This window comes from Protobothrops mucrosquamatus, unplaced genomic scaffold (assembly GCF_001527695.2).
Source record: "Protobothrops mucrosquamatus isolate PMUCROS unplaced genomic scaffold, P.Mucros_1.0 scaffold420, whole genome shotgun sequence".
Lineage (NCBI taxonomy): Eukaryota > Metazoa > Chordata > Lepidosauria > Squamata > Viperidae > Protobothrops > Protobothrops mucrosquamatus.
In genome coordinates, this window is record NW_015386749.1 from 742,753 (window position 1) to 758,415 (window position 15,663).

The 15,663-nt window shown below is 35.3% G+C and overlaps 1 protein-coding gene across 2 annotated transcripts; it reads left to right on the forward strand.

The window, feature by feature from the left end:
• The first annotated feature begins 5,814 nt into the window (after positions 1–5,814).
• On the forward strand, positions 5,815–15,264 carry SLC19A3 (solute carrier family 19 member 3). Of its 2 annotated transcripts, XM_015816295.1 has the most exons (7): positions 5,815–6,084; positions 6,526–6,615; positions 7,609–7,769; positions 8,838–9,657; positions 11,300–11,492; positions 12,187–12,328; positions 13,869–15,264. In XM_015816295.1, exons 3-7 carry the CDS (start codon positions 7,620–7,622, stop codon positions 14,028–14,030), a joined length of 1,467 nt encoding a protein of 488 aa, XP_015671781.1. In that variant the 5' UTR covers positions 5,815–6,084; positions 6,526–6,615; positions 7,609–7,619; the 3' UTR covers positions 14,031–15,264. The 2 variants fall into 2 exon arrangements, with proteins under 2 accessions (XP_015671781.1, XP_015671782.1); XM_015816296.1 differs by lacking the exons at positions 5,815–6,084; positions 6,526–6,615 and having other exon boundaries at positions 7,546–7,769.
• The last annotated feature ends 399 nt before the right edge of the window (positions 15,265–15,663 follow it).

Genomic DNA, 15,663 nt, shown 5'->3' on the forward strand with positions numbered 1-15,663 from the left:
CCAATTCCTTCAACTCCTGTGGAATTCATTTAGTAAGCACTTACTGTTACATAAATAAATCAAGTACTGTATATAATGCAAATAAATAATTGGATATTTTAAAATGATGAAAAAAAATCAATGTGATTGTGTTGCTTAAATAAATTCTCTGTTGTCTGTCCATCCATCATTACTGTTAGATCTGCAGGTTGGAGGCATTAAGAGGAGACACATAGTGCAACAACAAGTCTTCTTTTTGTTCTCTTCCACAATTAGCAACAGAAAAGCGGTGCGCAGGCCTTTTTATAGTGTTCTTGCAAAGGACAGCATCAACCAATCATTGCATAGGCTGTTTCCCGCCTTGCGCATGCGTGCAAGGCTGGAGACAGCCAGTCTGGTCCCGGGCAGCTGCCCTTTGCAACATTTCTGAGTCTGCTGAATGCTTCAGCAGGCTCAGGACATAACACCTACCATCATCCAAACATCAGGATGCTAACAGAAAAATGAAACATCTCTAGTTAAAATAAGATTTAACTTTAATACAGAAAGTAGTATAAACATTACTGTGGTAATTTAGAGTAAATGTACTTAGCAGTTGCCAATTTTATTTTACTTTCAGCTGAACAGTTTTGCAAAACAATATGAGAAATATTATGGCATGCTAGAATATCCACAAACCTTCAGAAAATGTAAGGAAAAAGGGTTTGGAAAGTTGTTGTAAGTTTTGAACTTTCTTTTACTTATTCATGAAGCTGCTAGGAACAGATCCAGGTAAGTTGATACAGTACTATGAATCAAACATTGCACATATGGTTGCAAATGTGAAACTTTAGAAATGAAAGACAATATCCTTTAAAATTCAGGAACTAAGTAGGATGTTACATGACAGATATAGCATTGCAATCTCACAGATATGTAAACTATAAATATAGTTTTGAGGCTTTTTTAAAATGCTATTTTATAAATAAATAAAAATAAGCAATGCCGTGCAAAAACAAAAATCACTCTGTAGTGGTGCTGCCTTTTCCTGAATGGATTTTCTTGGGAAAGAATCTTAGGATCTTAGGAACTTCTCTGAGTAGAGCTTAGCACTTGTCCAAAACTTGACTAGGAAACATCCCAAGGGGAGATCCTTTTTTTTTTTTTTTTGCTTTGTCAGTGCCAGTATGGCTCTGTCTCCACTTCCCACTCCCCACTGAGTGTAGAAACAGATGTCTTCCATCTATTTCCAGTTCTGAGGAAAGCGTAAGGAAAAAGTAACTAAAATCAGGAAAAAAAGTAAAGATCCTTCCTTCCTTCCAACCAACCAAACTCTGGGTATCTCTCATCAACTTCCTGTCTTCCAGGTCTTTCTACCAGAAATCTTATTGGATTATTTTGTTCTTCCCCTGCTCTTGCTTATCCTTTTCTGTCTGATCTTCCTCCTTCATCTTTGTATACTATTCCAGTTCAAGGACTCTTTACTAACCCTGAAAAGTATGCACCAACCTGGAAGAAAAGTGCAACACTTCTTTCTCAATTCCTGCCTCAGTGTCCACAGTTTTCAATGCTAAGATGACTTCTTTTTCAATCCTGAATTGGGAGACAATCTTACCAGCAACAGAAGAAAATGGAAAGACTTTATGGACTAAAGTAGCCTGTGGATACGTTTCTACTCATCTTGATAGCTTGGAGCCTGGTTTCAGGGAGAATGCAAAGGAAAACAGAAATTCAAAACAAAACAAAACAAAAATGCTTTGTTTAAAATGATTGCAAGAAAGACTTCAATTAACCTGGACTAGTCCTTAACTTTATCCCTGCTGAAAATAATCAAACCAAAGTGTGTATCACTTTGGGCTTTCCATTCTTGTCAACTTCTTGCCCAGTAGACATGGGCAGTTTTTGTTCTATTTCCAGAAACCACTTGTCCTTTTGTTTTACATGGGTGAGAAGGGAGAATAAACTTAACTTTCTTCTCTCTGTCCTTTTGTTATTACTGACATTCTGAGTTCTGCATAAAATTAACCCTTTCTTGAGTCAAACTGACAGAACCATAAATTCAAAAGTTTAGTTCTGCAAAAAAAGATATTCAAAACTATTTACTAAAAGAGACATTGGTCTGAAAATCACCTTCTCATATCCTGTACAGTTTATTCAGAAATAAATCACGAGGGCTTTTTCCAAGGCAGGATCTACGCAGTCTAAAAATGCTATTCAAATGCAAAACATCCTGTTTGACTCAAAAACATTTTTCCATTTCTTATATGGGCATTATATTAATGATCCAGATGTACTTCTTAGAAGTGATAAAATCAAAATTAAAGATGTCATAAATGGATTGCTTGTTTTATTGGGATGTGTGTTTAAGAACATTGTAACAGCTAGGTGCCCTTATTTGCAGACATTAGACCCAGAAGAACCAGCCATTTCCTTAGAACATACATACACAATCAGGGGCTCCATGAGTACATCTTCCCTCCCAAAAGCCATAGACCTGTTTTTTTGTAATCTCCAAAAAATATAAAATAAAAAAATAGAAATAAAATTACTAGATTATATCCCTGCCTTTTCTGGCTCCTGAATAGTGCGTGAAGAGGCAGGACTGTCTGAATCCAGAAAGTGGTTAACATTTCACACTGAGAAGGAACATTGTTTGAAATTTAAAATAAATTGTGTTGTATTTTTTTTTCTTTAAGACATTTCCTTGTATTGAGCAATACTTTGTAATAATTGCATGATCCAAACTGGATCACTCACTGGGACCAAGATTTAGTCTTCCAAAGTTTTGGACTATGTTAGAGCCCATCCTCAGAGAACCTTTCTCTCACCAGAATGTGGTGAGAGAGAAGTTCCCTGGGATACATATATTTACCTTCGTATATTTACATATATTTACATATAAATATATTCACATATATTTACCTTCATTCGTTGGCAGTTATTGCTCAGGCTCCAATCTTCCCTATCTGGGAAGTGTTGAAAGGGTGCTGGTGAAGCAGTTATGAAGTGCTTTAGAGGACACAGGTTATTGAATCTCTTTGAGTCAGGTTTCAGATCTGGGCAGGAGAGGGACACAGCACAGGTTACACTGGTTGATTTCCTTTGTTACCAAGTGTGTGTCTTCTGGTCCTGTTAGACTTTTCAGCAGCCCTCGGAACCACTGACTCTGATTCCTTTTGAATGGGATGAAAGGTTGGGAATTGGGGAAAGGGTTTTACAGAATTTCCGCTCCTCCAACAGGCTTTTGATGGGTGTAGTTGTTTACTTGTAGAAAATTGCAAAGTTTAGTCCTCTCCCCAATACTTCCCACAGTGTTTGTGACATACAACATACTTTTGTAGTAAATGCCACTTACAGCCTATTGGCTTTGGATTGCTAGGTCATTCCTTGGCTAAGCAGTGTTTCTCAACCTTGACAATTTTAAGGCATGTGGACTTCAACTCCCAGAATTCCACAGCCAGCATTGCTGGCTGTGGAATTCTGGGAGTTGAAGTCCACATGCCTTAAAATTGTCAAGGTTGAGAAACACTGGCCTATAGTATTAATTCCAAGGCAATTTCATCAGCTCAAATGGTGTGCCATTTTCTTACAATAGCAAAAGCCAACAAACTATCTTCTTTCCATTTCAATTAACTGTAAACCTTGCTTTTAATGTTTCCTTTTGTTTGGCCCCCAAAATCCTTTCATAACTTTGCATTCTACTCTTCAATGCCATAGCATCTCCTTCTCACCATCCCTCAGTGAGACAGCGCCATAGCAACTAAAGTTCTCTAGACACTGACAGTAAATTAACAGGTGGTCAGCAAAGCTCCAGAAATTCCTGAAAAGTTTCATGATTGCTTCTATTTTGATTTAGCTAAATAGTTACCAGAAACATTCTTCCACATGATACTCCACTTCTATATTTTTCTCATACCAGTAGTGGAGTATGATTTCGCACGATTTATTGGTTGTTTGAACAAATCAAGTAACTAATTTCCAGAAAATAGCTTAGTCATAAAAAGAGCTTCTGTAGCATTTCCACTAACTTTTAGTTAATATTACATTCAGCTGCTTTATCTCATGGACTTTGAAGCCTAAAATATAGCAACTTGGATATCTCTGAGCATGATTATAAACATATCTTTGTTCTTTGGAATGAAAACAATTAACTGTTCTTTGATCAGAGATCAAGGCATTTGTCACTCCTTCCTCCATTTCCCCTACGTAGATTTTACTAAGTAAAAGTTAATGTGCCAACTACAAGTCTTCCTTGATGCTTACTAATTTAATTTTCTTGTCTTTTATAAAGGCCATTTTAAAAATCCACCTGGAGCTTCATGGACTGCACATGTGCTTGGTGACCTGAATGAATCATTTCACAATGGTGTAAAACGAATTGTCATCAGCAACATGAAGATGGGTGAAACAGAGAGACATTGGGAGAGAAGTAAAGTTAGGAAGCAAGGTTTTCTGCAGGTACAACTTGCCACTAATTTTTCTCTATCATCATTCTCTTTCCTTACTTCATATATCAGAAAAACTATGGTTAATCTGGGGTATTATAATTTGCATTTTAATTACATATTACATAATTAAAGCATTTAAAGTCTTTAGACTTAAAATAATTTGAACAGTTAAAATAATATAAATACTTGGTTTGTATACTATATTCTAATTTAAAAATATGTATTTCTTTGGAAAAAACTGAAAATGTAAATTACATTTATGTATGTATGTATGTATGTATGTATGTATGTATGTATGTATGTATTTAGTTGACTTGTTTGCTGCCCATTACATCAAATTATAAGCCACAAGAGTCCAAGAGAACTGTATAGATTCAATTGAAGCATGACCAATTAGGGATCATTGGAGAGAAATGATGTTCATACACACACCTTGGTTCCCTTTAGGTTAATAAATATAATACCTCTGTCCATAATTCACTTTTTAAAATTCCTCCAAAATTAATTCTTAGTATTTAATTATACTGCAGTTATAATTACGTTTGTCCAGGTAGAAAAATATAGCTAGCAAAATAGTTGCTAAGGTGCCTCTATACCATCAACAAGAATATCATGAAATATAATTAAATATACAGCCCATTCGCCATTTCTCTTTCTAAAACTCCAATTGTACTATGTGACTTCTTTTGGTGTCATATAATGGCCACCACAAAATTGTACATTGGGTCCCGGCTGGCCTGGGCCAGGGCCAAGGCAGCGGGGGCCGTTCCCTCACTGTTTCCAGGATGGCTTTGCGGGCCACGTGAAACCACTTCGCGGGCCGCATCCGGCCCCCGGGTCTTGTGTTTGACATGTCTGATTTACATAGTTTCTTTGTATGATTTTTTTGGAATGGAGAGTATAAAAATAATTGCCAGCTGGAAAAAACAAAAAAAAGTCAAGTCTTTCTCTTCAAATTATGCTTCAAATTTCTGCATTGTACAGCAGAATGAAATAAAACATATAACAAAAATGATGACATTAATGTTATTTGGAAAATTAAATAATTCAGTTGCCTTCTCCTACAATAAAACATCTGATACTTTCTGACAAGACAAATAGCAAATCCATTTTTACTGTGAATCTATTCAAATTCATAGTTGCCTTTTCTATGGGTTGCTCCATAATGGTGGATTTGAGGCCTGTTTCAATAGGACAGTTCTCTGACAGCATTGTCTCCTTAAAAGGATGGAAGTCCTTAATTAATTAGCTTAAATAACTTAATCTAATTAAGTTGTGAACTTAAATTAGAAAACCATTGGAAGTGTTTCTGTTTTATTTAAGGGGAGGATACATAAGCAGAACCATATTTTCAAGGAGGTGGCAGCTTTAAAACGTGAAAAACTGGAATAACCACTGTGAGGCAAGGACGAACTTGAAGGGAAGTGCAGCAACGTAAAGCAAGCTTTAAATTCATTAAATCAAAAAGATAAATAATCAACAATTGGAAATATCAGGAAGACTACTACAGAAAGTCTTGTCTCAAGCTGGATATTGAAACATGAAAACCTAAGAAATTTATTGATGAGAAGCAAGGGTAATTATTTAAAGAGAAAACCCAAAGGCTTTTTCATTTGAGGAAAGCAGAGAACATGGTTACCATTTTGCAACAACCTAAGGAAATGGAACACATAGCATGGTAAATATTATTTTTTAAAAAATATTTTATTTATATCCTGCTTATGATTTGAAGCTAAATCAATGTACACAGCACTCCTATTTCTTTGCAACAACAGTTGTGAGGATACTTGGGCTGAGAGAATGACTGACTCCTTTAACTTCTTTTGCTGATGCTGGTTTTTAAACTAGATTTCCCTGGAGGCAGTCCAACATTTTAACCTCCATGCTATACATTAACTCTAATGCTTCTGTGTATCTTTTCTTTCTCTTGTGCTTAAATATTGGAATATAATCCCATTGAGCTACGTATATCAAATCTTTTCCTCATCTAGAATCTCTGCTCCCCAGAAAAGTGTACAGTCTCTCTTTTAAAATGTTTAACAAAGAATTTAAGTAATATTTATTTTTATTACCTATATACTACTAAAACTCTCCTGCTTGTCTATGTGAAACTTTTAAGGTGAAACAGTGTACCAGAGGACAACAATTTTGAATCAAGGCACTTCAAATGTTTTTTGCTCACCTCTGGTCATTCTGTTTATCTGTTTAGGTAAGTAAATGTTGACTTATTATTGAAGTTTATTTTCCACTACAGTACTTTTCTATTTCTGATATAAACTCTTCTTAGATGATCATGGAACCATCCAGCACTATGGTAAGAAAAATATAGTCAGCCAAAAATTTAATGTTGTGGGGAAAAAAGAGTATTAGATATGTTTGCTACCTTGAGTTATTTGTAAAGAAATAATAAAGCAGGAAACAAATAAAATGAAAATAATAATGTTCATTTTTGTCATATTAGATTGTACTATCTTTTTCTCAAAATATGACCCAACGGGTCACAGGGTTATCTAGTCTAAGTTAACTATTTATTTATTTGTACCCCACATTTATTATTTTAATAAGTAACTCAAGGCAGTGAATATATCCAATGCACCTTCCTTCTCTATTTTCCCCACAACCACCCTGTGAAGTGAGTTGGATTGAGAGTGACTTGCTCAAATTGATCCAGCTGATTAAGTAACATCCTGTACCTGAACTTAAGTTTGACTGTAACATATTTTCTTTTTTTTAAATTAATGTTTATTTTGTAAACAATAAGCTCAGAAGAAATGTTTTCAGGTGTGAATTAACAAATAGAAGCTCCCTAAACTTTTGGTATACTATAATTTTGTAAACAATCCTTACTATCTTGCCATCTATTGGGGACAGCAATTTTGATTGGGGAAATAAGGAAACACTAATCAAAGAAATGTGTAATTATTCATTAGTTGTGATGTTACCCTGTGGGACATCCCACTGAAATGTTTTTTTCCCCTTTCTGAGCCTTGATAATAGGCTAACAAGCAGGTCAAATGAGTGCTAAAATGGGTTCTTCTATGGAGCTATTTCTTTGTTTCCATGACTTTTATTATAGTTCCTCTATAATTTCCACTCTTCATCCGGTAAGAAAAACATCTCATTGTATACATTAGCAAAAGGCTTTTTTAAAAAAATAAATAAATCAAAATCTATTCTATTTGTGTGCACTTTAATATTTTAGCTGAAAGAGCCATGGACTGTTGGCAGAAAGTACATCAGAGTGGGTGGATTTTTCCAACTCTGGTCCTTTGTATTTATGGCTTCTTTACCATGATGAGGCCATCTGAACCTTTCCTCACACCTTACCTCACTGGACCTGAAAAAAATCTGACTATTGATGAGGTAGAGTGAAATATACTTTATCTGTGAGGGAATTTATTGGGTAGAAATAAGCTGCAGTTGGTGGAGACTTTTCTGGGGTTTTTTTTTCCTCCCTTAGATACTGGTTGAATTGCATGCATGTTAAATCCATGATATAATTTTGTGGCCCATGATTCAGCAGCACAAATAGCTACAGATATTTTACATTTCATCAATTTTACCACTTCTCCACAAACTGCACTGGTTATTGGTATTTTTCATGTACTTCATATATTTCATGGCTGAAGGCCTTGCTAGGACCACATTTCTTCTATTGTTTCTGCCTGATCATCTGACTTCTGGATGATTTGGCTTACTCTAGTTTCCAGGCAATGTTGTCTTGTGGGATTACAGTCATGCTTAAAGGTTTTGTGAACCTTTTTGAATTTTCAATATTGCCACGTAAATATTACCTACAACATAAGTCCTAAATAAATCTTAGATAAAAAGAACCCAATTAAACAAATGAATCAAAAACTTATACTAGTTTGTTTAGTTATTGAGGAACATGATCCAAAGCTATGTATTAGTGTATAGCAAAATCTCTAGGATTATCAATTCATTTGAAGGGGAAATTAGACTCTAGCTAGAGAAATTAGGTGTTTCACAAACGTTTAAGCACCACTGTAAAAGACTTTCCCTGATGGTAGCTAAACCTGCCCTGTGGAACAATGTTCCTCCAGAGGACTTCATGACACAACTTTATTGGGCGTTCATGAAGCCATAAAAACATTGCTTTTCTGATAGATCTAGGTACTGAGCCTTGGTGGTGCCGTGGTTAGAATGAAGGTTACTTCTGTTGACTGCTGGCTGCCAGCAGTTCGACAGTTTGAATCTCACCAGCTCAAGGTTGACTCAGCCTTCCATCCTTCCAAGGTCTGTAAAATGAGGATTCAGATTGTTGGAGGCAATGCTGACTCTGTAAACCCCTTAGAGAAGGCTGTAAAGCACTCTGAAGTGGTGTATACTGTAAATCTAAGTGCTATTGCTACAATTGTATGCATGCTTCATAGTTCTGCTTGATAGAATTTCTCCTCTTTTATCTTCTAGGTAACGCAGCATATTTTTCCAGTTTGGACATACTCCTACCTGGCCCTGCTCTTCCCTGTATTTCTGATTACAGACTATGCACGTTATAAACCTATAATTATTGTACAGGGGATTAGCTTAATTGTTACTTGGCTATTACTTTTATTTGCATCTGGCATATCAGCCATGCAGCTGGCAGAGTTTATGTATGGACTTGCAACAGCCACAGAGGTTGCCTATTATGCTTACATATATAGCGTTGTCAGTGCTGATTATTACCAGAAAGTGACAGGTTACTGCAGAAGTATCACTCTGGTGGCATCCACTATGGGATCTCTGCTTGGACAGCTTTTAGTTTCTTTAGGCCAGGTACCTTATTTTTATCTCAACGTCATAACTTTAGCTTCTGTGTCTATAGCATTTATATCTTCATTTTTTCTGCCCATGCCACAAAAAAGCATGTTCTTCCATAGAAAGTCTTCCCNAGAACACTTCATTGGATCAGTAGAGAAAGTTACAGCACAAATTTCCAACCAACAAACCAATCAACAGGACAAAGAGATGACAATATCAGCAGTCAGGCCCCAGAATTTACCTGAACATGACTCATCCAAAATTAAAACCCAGAGTCATTTTCTGTCAGTCCTAATGCAGTTGTGTGTGGATCTGAAGGAATGTTATACCACCAAAAAACTTCTTTACTGGTCAATATGGTGGGCTTTAGCTACTGCAGGATTTAACCAAATTTTGAATTATGTGCAAGTACTATGGGATGATAAAGCACCTTCTCATAGTTCTGAAGTTTATAATGGAGCTGTTGAAGCCATAGCTACATTTCTGAGTAAGTAAGCTTAAAATTTATCTTATATATTATCCAACAATAAATGTTAAGTACAAGCAATTTAAACAACAAATTCATGCAAAATCACACATGTATTCAAATATGTATACATATTTTGATTTATATAAATTGTTGTTTATTTCAGTGGAGCTTATTGTAGAATATTACAATACAAGTAGTTCTCAAGTTATGACCATACTTGGAACATAACTTCTGTTGTTGAGCAGAGTGGTTGTTAAGTCAGTCGCCTCCAACTTTATTACCTTTTTTCGCTGTGATCATTGAGTGAGTCTTCTGATGTTAAACAAATTCAGTTTCCCCCATTTACTTTGCTTATGGGAAGCCCCCTGGGAAGTTCACAAATGCCAATCATGTGACCCTGGGATGCTGCTAACATCATTTTTATGAAAAAAAATTGATTTTTTTTAAATATTTAATTTTTGTTATATGAACAATTTTCTCATGTGATCAAAATGTGATACCATGCACCCCAAATTTTGACCAGATTACAAAATTGTTCATATAACAAAAACTACATAACCTCATATTGAAAAATATTAAAGTTAAGCACAAATTAGAATGAAAATTCTTAAAAATCCTGAAGGAGATGGATGGTTAAGAAATATGAAATATAAAAAAAATAAATGATTATTTTCTATCTAGAATTTGTATTCTACTACCTCAAAAACTGATTCAACTTTAAAGCAGATATTACAATCAAATATAAGACAAGATGGAAAAAAATAATAAGGAATTTCTTAGAATCTGTGGGTAGAATTATACATTAAACAGGAAATGGTGTGGTCTGAAATGGATATTGCTGAATATCCATTTCTGCTGAAATGGATACTGAAATTCTTAGTTGCATCAGCAAAAGCAGAAATGGTTTAGTTTACATATTGTAGGCTGAACCACAATGTCCTATTCTGATTACTGCATAAAAGGATTTCAATAAATTGTATTTCTGAGAAGGGGTGAGGTTTGGAGACTTCGTATCTTATAAGGAATGATTGGGAAAATTTGGGCATATTTAATCTGGGATTGCAATTAATCATATAACCATCATAATATACCTGAATAATTATCACATAGTTCTACTCCCATTTGTACTGTTTGTCTGCAGAATAATAACAATAATAAATCTCTCAGCAATTCTAGGAATTGCTAACTTAAATTAGCTTAAATTAAATTAAATAAACCAGCAGGCTCAAATTTCAACCAGAGAGATTTAGACTAAAGTTTATTTTGTGGAGCAAGTCACCAAGTGATAGATTTTTTGCTGACTGTATAAATGATATTAATATAATAATACACTGATTTTATTACTGGTTGTTGTATTGTTGGTATTTTAAGTTTTGCGAGAAAGTGACAAAGAAGTAAACAATACTTTAATGAGAGAATCATTATATTGAAGTTAAATGGGTGAATGATTAGGCCATCAGCCTTTTATTAGCCCTTCAGCCTTATTGAACTATTACTTTGGAATTCTTCAAAAAATAGAAAAGAATGTTCCTGTTGTCTTCTCATTAAAGAAGCAATCAGGGTATCTTTACATGTTTAAATAAATAGGGAGTTGTTTAAACAGTTTTCAGTACATGCTACAGTTCTGCAAAATGTGACAGATGAGTCCCTCTACTCCTAGGTTCAATAACCTCACTAGCTGTGGCATATGTGAAACTGAACTGGGATCTAACTGGAGAACTGGCACTGGGAATCTTCTCAGCCCTGGATGCTACTTCACTTATTGTGATGCATTTTATCAACAACATCTGGGTCTGCTATGCTAGCTATTTAGTGTTCAAAGCATGTTATATGCTCCTTATAACCATAGCTACGTAAGTAACTTTCAATTACCAGTGTTAATTTGCTACCATTTATAGTACATCTAGTTGGAGTTGGGAATGGAATATTATTGGTGGCTTATTTTATGTAAGAGCACAAGCTACGGAAGAAATGGAGAATTTATTCCCCTAGCATAGTGTTTTTCAACCTTGGCAATTTTAAGATGTGAATTCCCCAGCCAGCATACTGCACTAGGTATGGAGAAGTTTCCCTTAAATGACCCTTAAAATGACACCTAAGAGGACTGAATTTATTTACTAGAATTTTATTATTTTTTATTATGCCAAAAATAGTTTTATTCCTTTATTTTTAAGCGTATAGTTCTACTTTATAATAAGAAGGGATTGTCTAAAGCAGTGTTTCTCAATCTCAGCAATTTATCCTTAGCAATCTTAGTACACCTCTGCTATTGCATCTTAATGAGCCAGGTAGGTTAAGCAATTACTCATAATTGTGTGCTGTGTGGGTGTGTGGGTATAATTTTACATTGCATTTGTAAAATTCACTTATATTCTCCAAATTTTGCCCCAGCTCAATAGTCTTTTGCAATATTTCAATAAGTTACTAATACTATCTTGCAGAAATCATGTAGTTATACTCTTCCAAATTCTCATATGCAGGCAAATTATACTGAAACTTCATCTCTCAAAAGCATGTTCAACATTCTAACTAAAGTTTGTATTTTAGATTCCAGATTGCTGTCAACCTCAGCATGGAACGCTATGCCTTGATATTTGGCTTCAACAACTTTGTTGCACTGCTAATTCAAACTATACTGACTGTTATTGTAGTTGATTCAAAAGGTCTGGGCCTGGATATTGGGACTCAGGTAAGTTGTACAGGTACTATGGGCACTGTTACCGAATTAGTATTTCTGAAAACTTTCACATCTTTTCAGAGACCACCTTCTGAAGTGAATGGACTTGGAAATTTAAAACTAAATAGGGACAGATAGCCTTATGCAGCCAGGAACTGTACTTGTGTTTTGGAATGTTGATATTACTACAAAAACTAAGCCTATCAGTTAGCAGATTAATTTTTAATTTCTTACTAAAAACAAGTGCATTATTACTCAGTTGCAAATCCTCACAAAGATTGAATAATCATAACAAAAACTAAATATGAGAAGGCAGAATAAAATTAATTAATTATTCTGATGGAACTACAGGCCATCCCTGGGTTAAAAATGAGATCCATTCCTAAGTCTGTCTTTAAGTCAAATTTGTATGTAAGTCAGAACTCATACTTACGAACAGACTGCCTATTAAACCACTGAAAATAGGCTGTATATTAAAAATGCACAGCTTCATGGGTTCATGAACACATAATGTGGCTTCAGTGGTTCTTTAGCTTGAGAAAAGAGACTGCTACCCACCATTTTTAGTAATAGACAGCCCATTCATAAATATAAGTTGTTTGTAAGTGGCACATTCTTAACATGGGGACTGCCTGTAATTGGAACCAGGAACTCTGTTGCTAACTGATGCAGCTATAAAGCACAACGTATGAATGTCATTTGCGACCTCTTGCTACCTTCCTCATTGATTTTGCTTGTCAGAAGCCTCAGTGAAGTTTGCAAATGACATCACATGATTGTGGGATGCTGTGACATCATAATTGTAAGCCAGTTGCCAAGCACCCAGATTGCAAATACGCGACCACAGGGATGTTACAATCAACACAATAAGGGCCTGTCTTAAGTCTTCCTCGTACAGTTGCTGAATGAGTGGACTTTAATGAAGGACTGCCTGTAAATGTAAATATTGCAAGAAGATGACTTGTAGAGTTCTGGAAAAGGAATAAATATGGAATCCTAGACCTTGGGTTGGTCACTGTTTCTTAGGTAACAATTTCTATTTTAAGGAATGCATTGCTTATAATTTGAAGAAGGCACTGTAACAGAAGGCATGTTTGTTGTATGCTCTTGATAGTAAATTAGTTCTCTGTCCAAACACAAACCTATGTATAAGACATTTCTGTAGCCTTTGGACTATGCTATGCTTTTTTCATACCATTTTTAAATGATTTTGACCCTTTAAAATGTAGATCTGAACTTTCATTTCTTGCCAATGCATATCACTTGATGTTCATTTTATAAATATTTAATGAAGAAACCTTTGGGTTTGTACTCAAGAGATTATACCAGTTTAGCTATTCACATCAATGTACGTTCAGGAATCTCACATGGTTTGTGAAGACATTTGCTTAAGGTTATTACTATAGCCAAGGTTCCTGGGCTTCATTTTCTGACATTTAAAAAATGCTAGACATAATACTAATAGGCAAAATGGTTGAAAAATATTAAAATATAATAATAGTTGGGGGTTTTCTAGGGAAAATAGCTTGATTCTTACTCTGCTTTATTGCAGTTCTTAATATATGGAAGCTACTTTGCAGTGATAGCTGGGATTTTTCTAAGCAGAAGCATTTACATTATAATCTCAACAAAATGTGAAAAGGAAAACCCTGCAGAAAATCTTCAAACGAAAGCACAATGGCAGGATACAGAGATTCATAGCACAAGAATGTAGCACCTTAAACAAAAGTTGCCTTGAAGCCAAATTGAACAATCTTTTATTTGAACAAATCAGTTCCTCGGTGACTTTAAGTCACATTTGCACATAAAATTAACTTGTATATTCTCATGTGATTTTAAATTCCTTGGTTATGACATAACTGTATTAAAAGATCAGAATTCTCAAGCTGCCCAACCAATTACATTTGAAATGAGAAGGAAATGTTGGTTACATGTAATTGATTGGTCATTTGTAATAGCCATTAAAATAGTTCTTTATACCACCATTTAATTAATGAAAATTGAAAGTATTTTCCCTACATTTGGAGATCCATGCTGCTGCTAATTGTTTCTGGCTTCAGTTTAAGTTCTTGGTGTAACTTTTATAGTCCTCCAGTTATAGGAGAACTATAACTCCCAGCATTGACAATTTTGGCTCAAGCTGTTCAGATCGGTTATTCAGTGAGAATTGGAGAGCTACAGATTTAACTGTAGCTAAATGGATGAAAACTTGACTATCTGAAATGTTGCCTCATTACACACCTGACTGAGGCAAGGGATTTTAAAGATACCTCCAGCTGTGGACATTTTATGGAGCATGAAGTATAACTCAGTGTTGTGTCCTCAACTATGGGCTATATTCCCTCAGGGATTTTTACTGGTCCTCACTCTTGTGAGGATACATATCCAGTCTAGGTTTTTGATGAATCAATGTTTTCATTGTTTTATAGTTATTGTTTCAAGTATATTAATTTCTCATTTTAAGTTTTGCAGAGAACTTTGTTCAATAGGGATGTGCGGCTGCTTTGAATGGTTCATAGCTGAACAGAAAAATTCATTTTGGAGTTTTTGGTCTATAGAATGAAAGAAGCTATTTTGATCTGGATAAAACTAGAACATGATTGCCCTAAAAATAAAGTGTTCAGAGAAGAATAAGGGAAAGTCCAAGATAGGGGGTGGAAAGGGTGCTTGATATTTGCATCTGTGTCAATAGTGCTGGTGATGGAAGGCAACTGCAAAAGTTGAAAGGGAAAATGCCAGCTCCTCACATGGCTGGGGAGGTCAGCACAATGCCAGTGCCATACACAACCCATTCTCACCTCTTTTTCAGCAGGCAGACACCAAGGAGCACTGAGGAGAGGGAAGGCAATAAAAATCAGAAGCGCACAGCTAGGGTATTTGCTGCACTAGGAATTGCAGCAATATCCTTGTTAGGAATAGGCATGCGGACAATGGTTGAGGAAAGGAAGGAAGAATGCTATGTTGGGAACTTCAGAGATAATACTGCAGAACTTCTAAAGTAGGGGTGTCAAACTGCCGGCTGGTTGCATAATATTCTGGCAATGCAAAAAAAGTTGCGATACGTCACATCACATGGCACGGCGAGTTTGACACCCGTGTTCTAGAGTGTGATGGCATGTTTGGAGTTCAAAACAGAACAGATTTTGTTCCATGTTCAGTCCTACCATTAGCTTAAGCCTTACAACTTTTAAATAAAGATGGTAATAAAAAAGTCATTTCAATGGAATAGATTGCCTCCTTGTGCATGTGTTTTAAAGTCAGGATTATTTTGTATGCATGTACTATGCTCAGAAAAAATGGAAATGTATTTATTTGTATCCCGCCTTTATTATTTTTGCTCCGTTAAG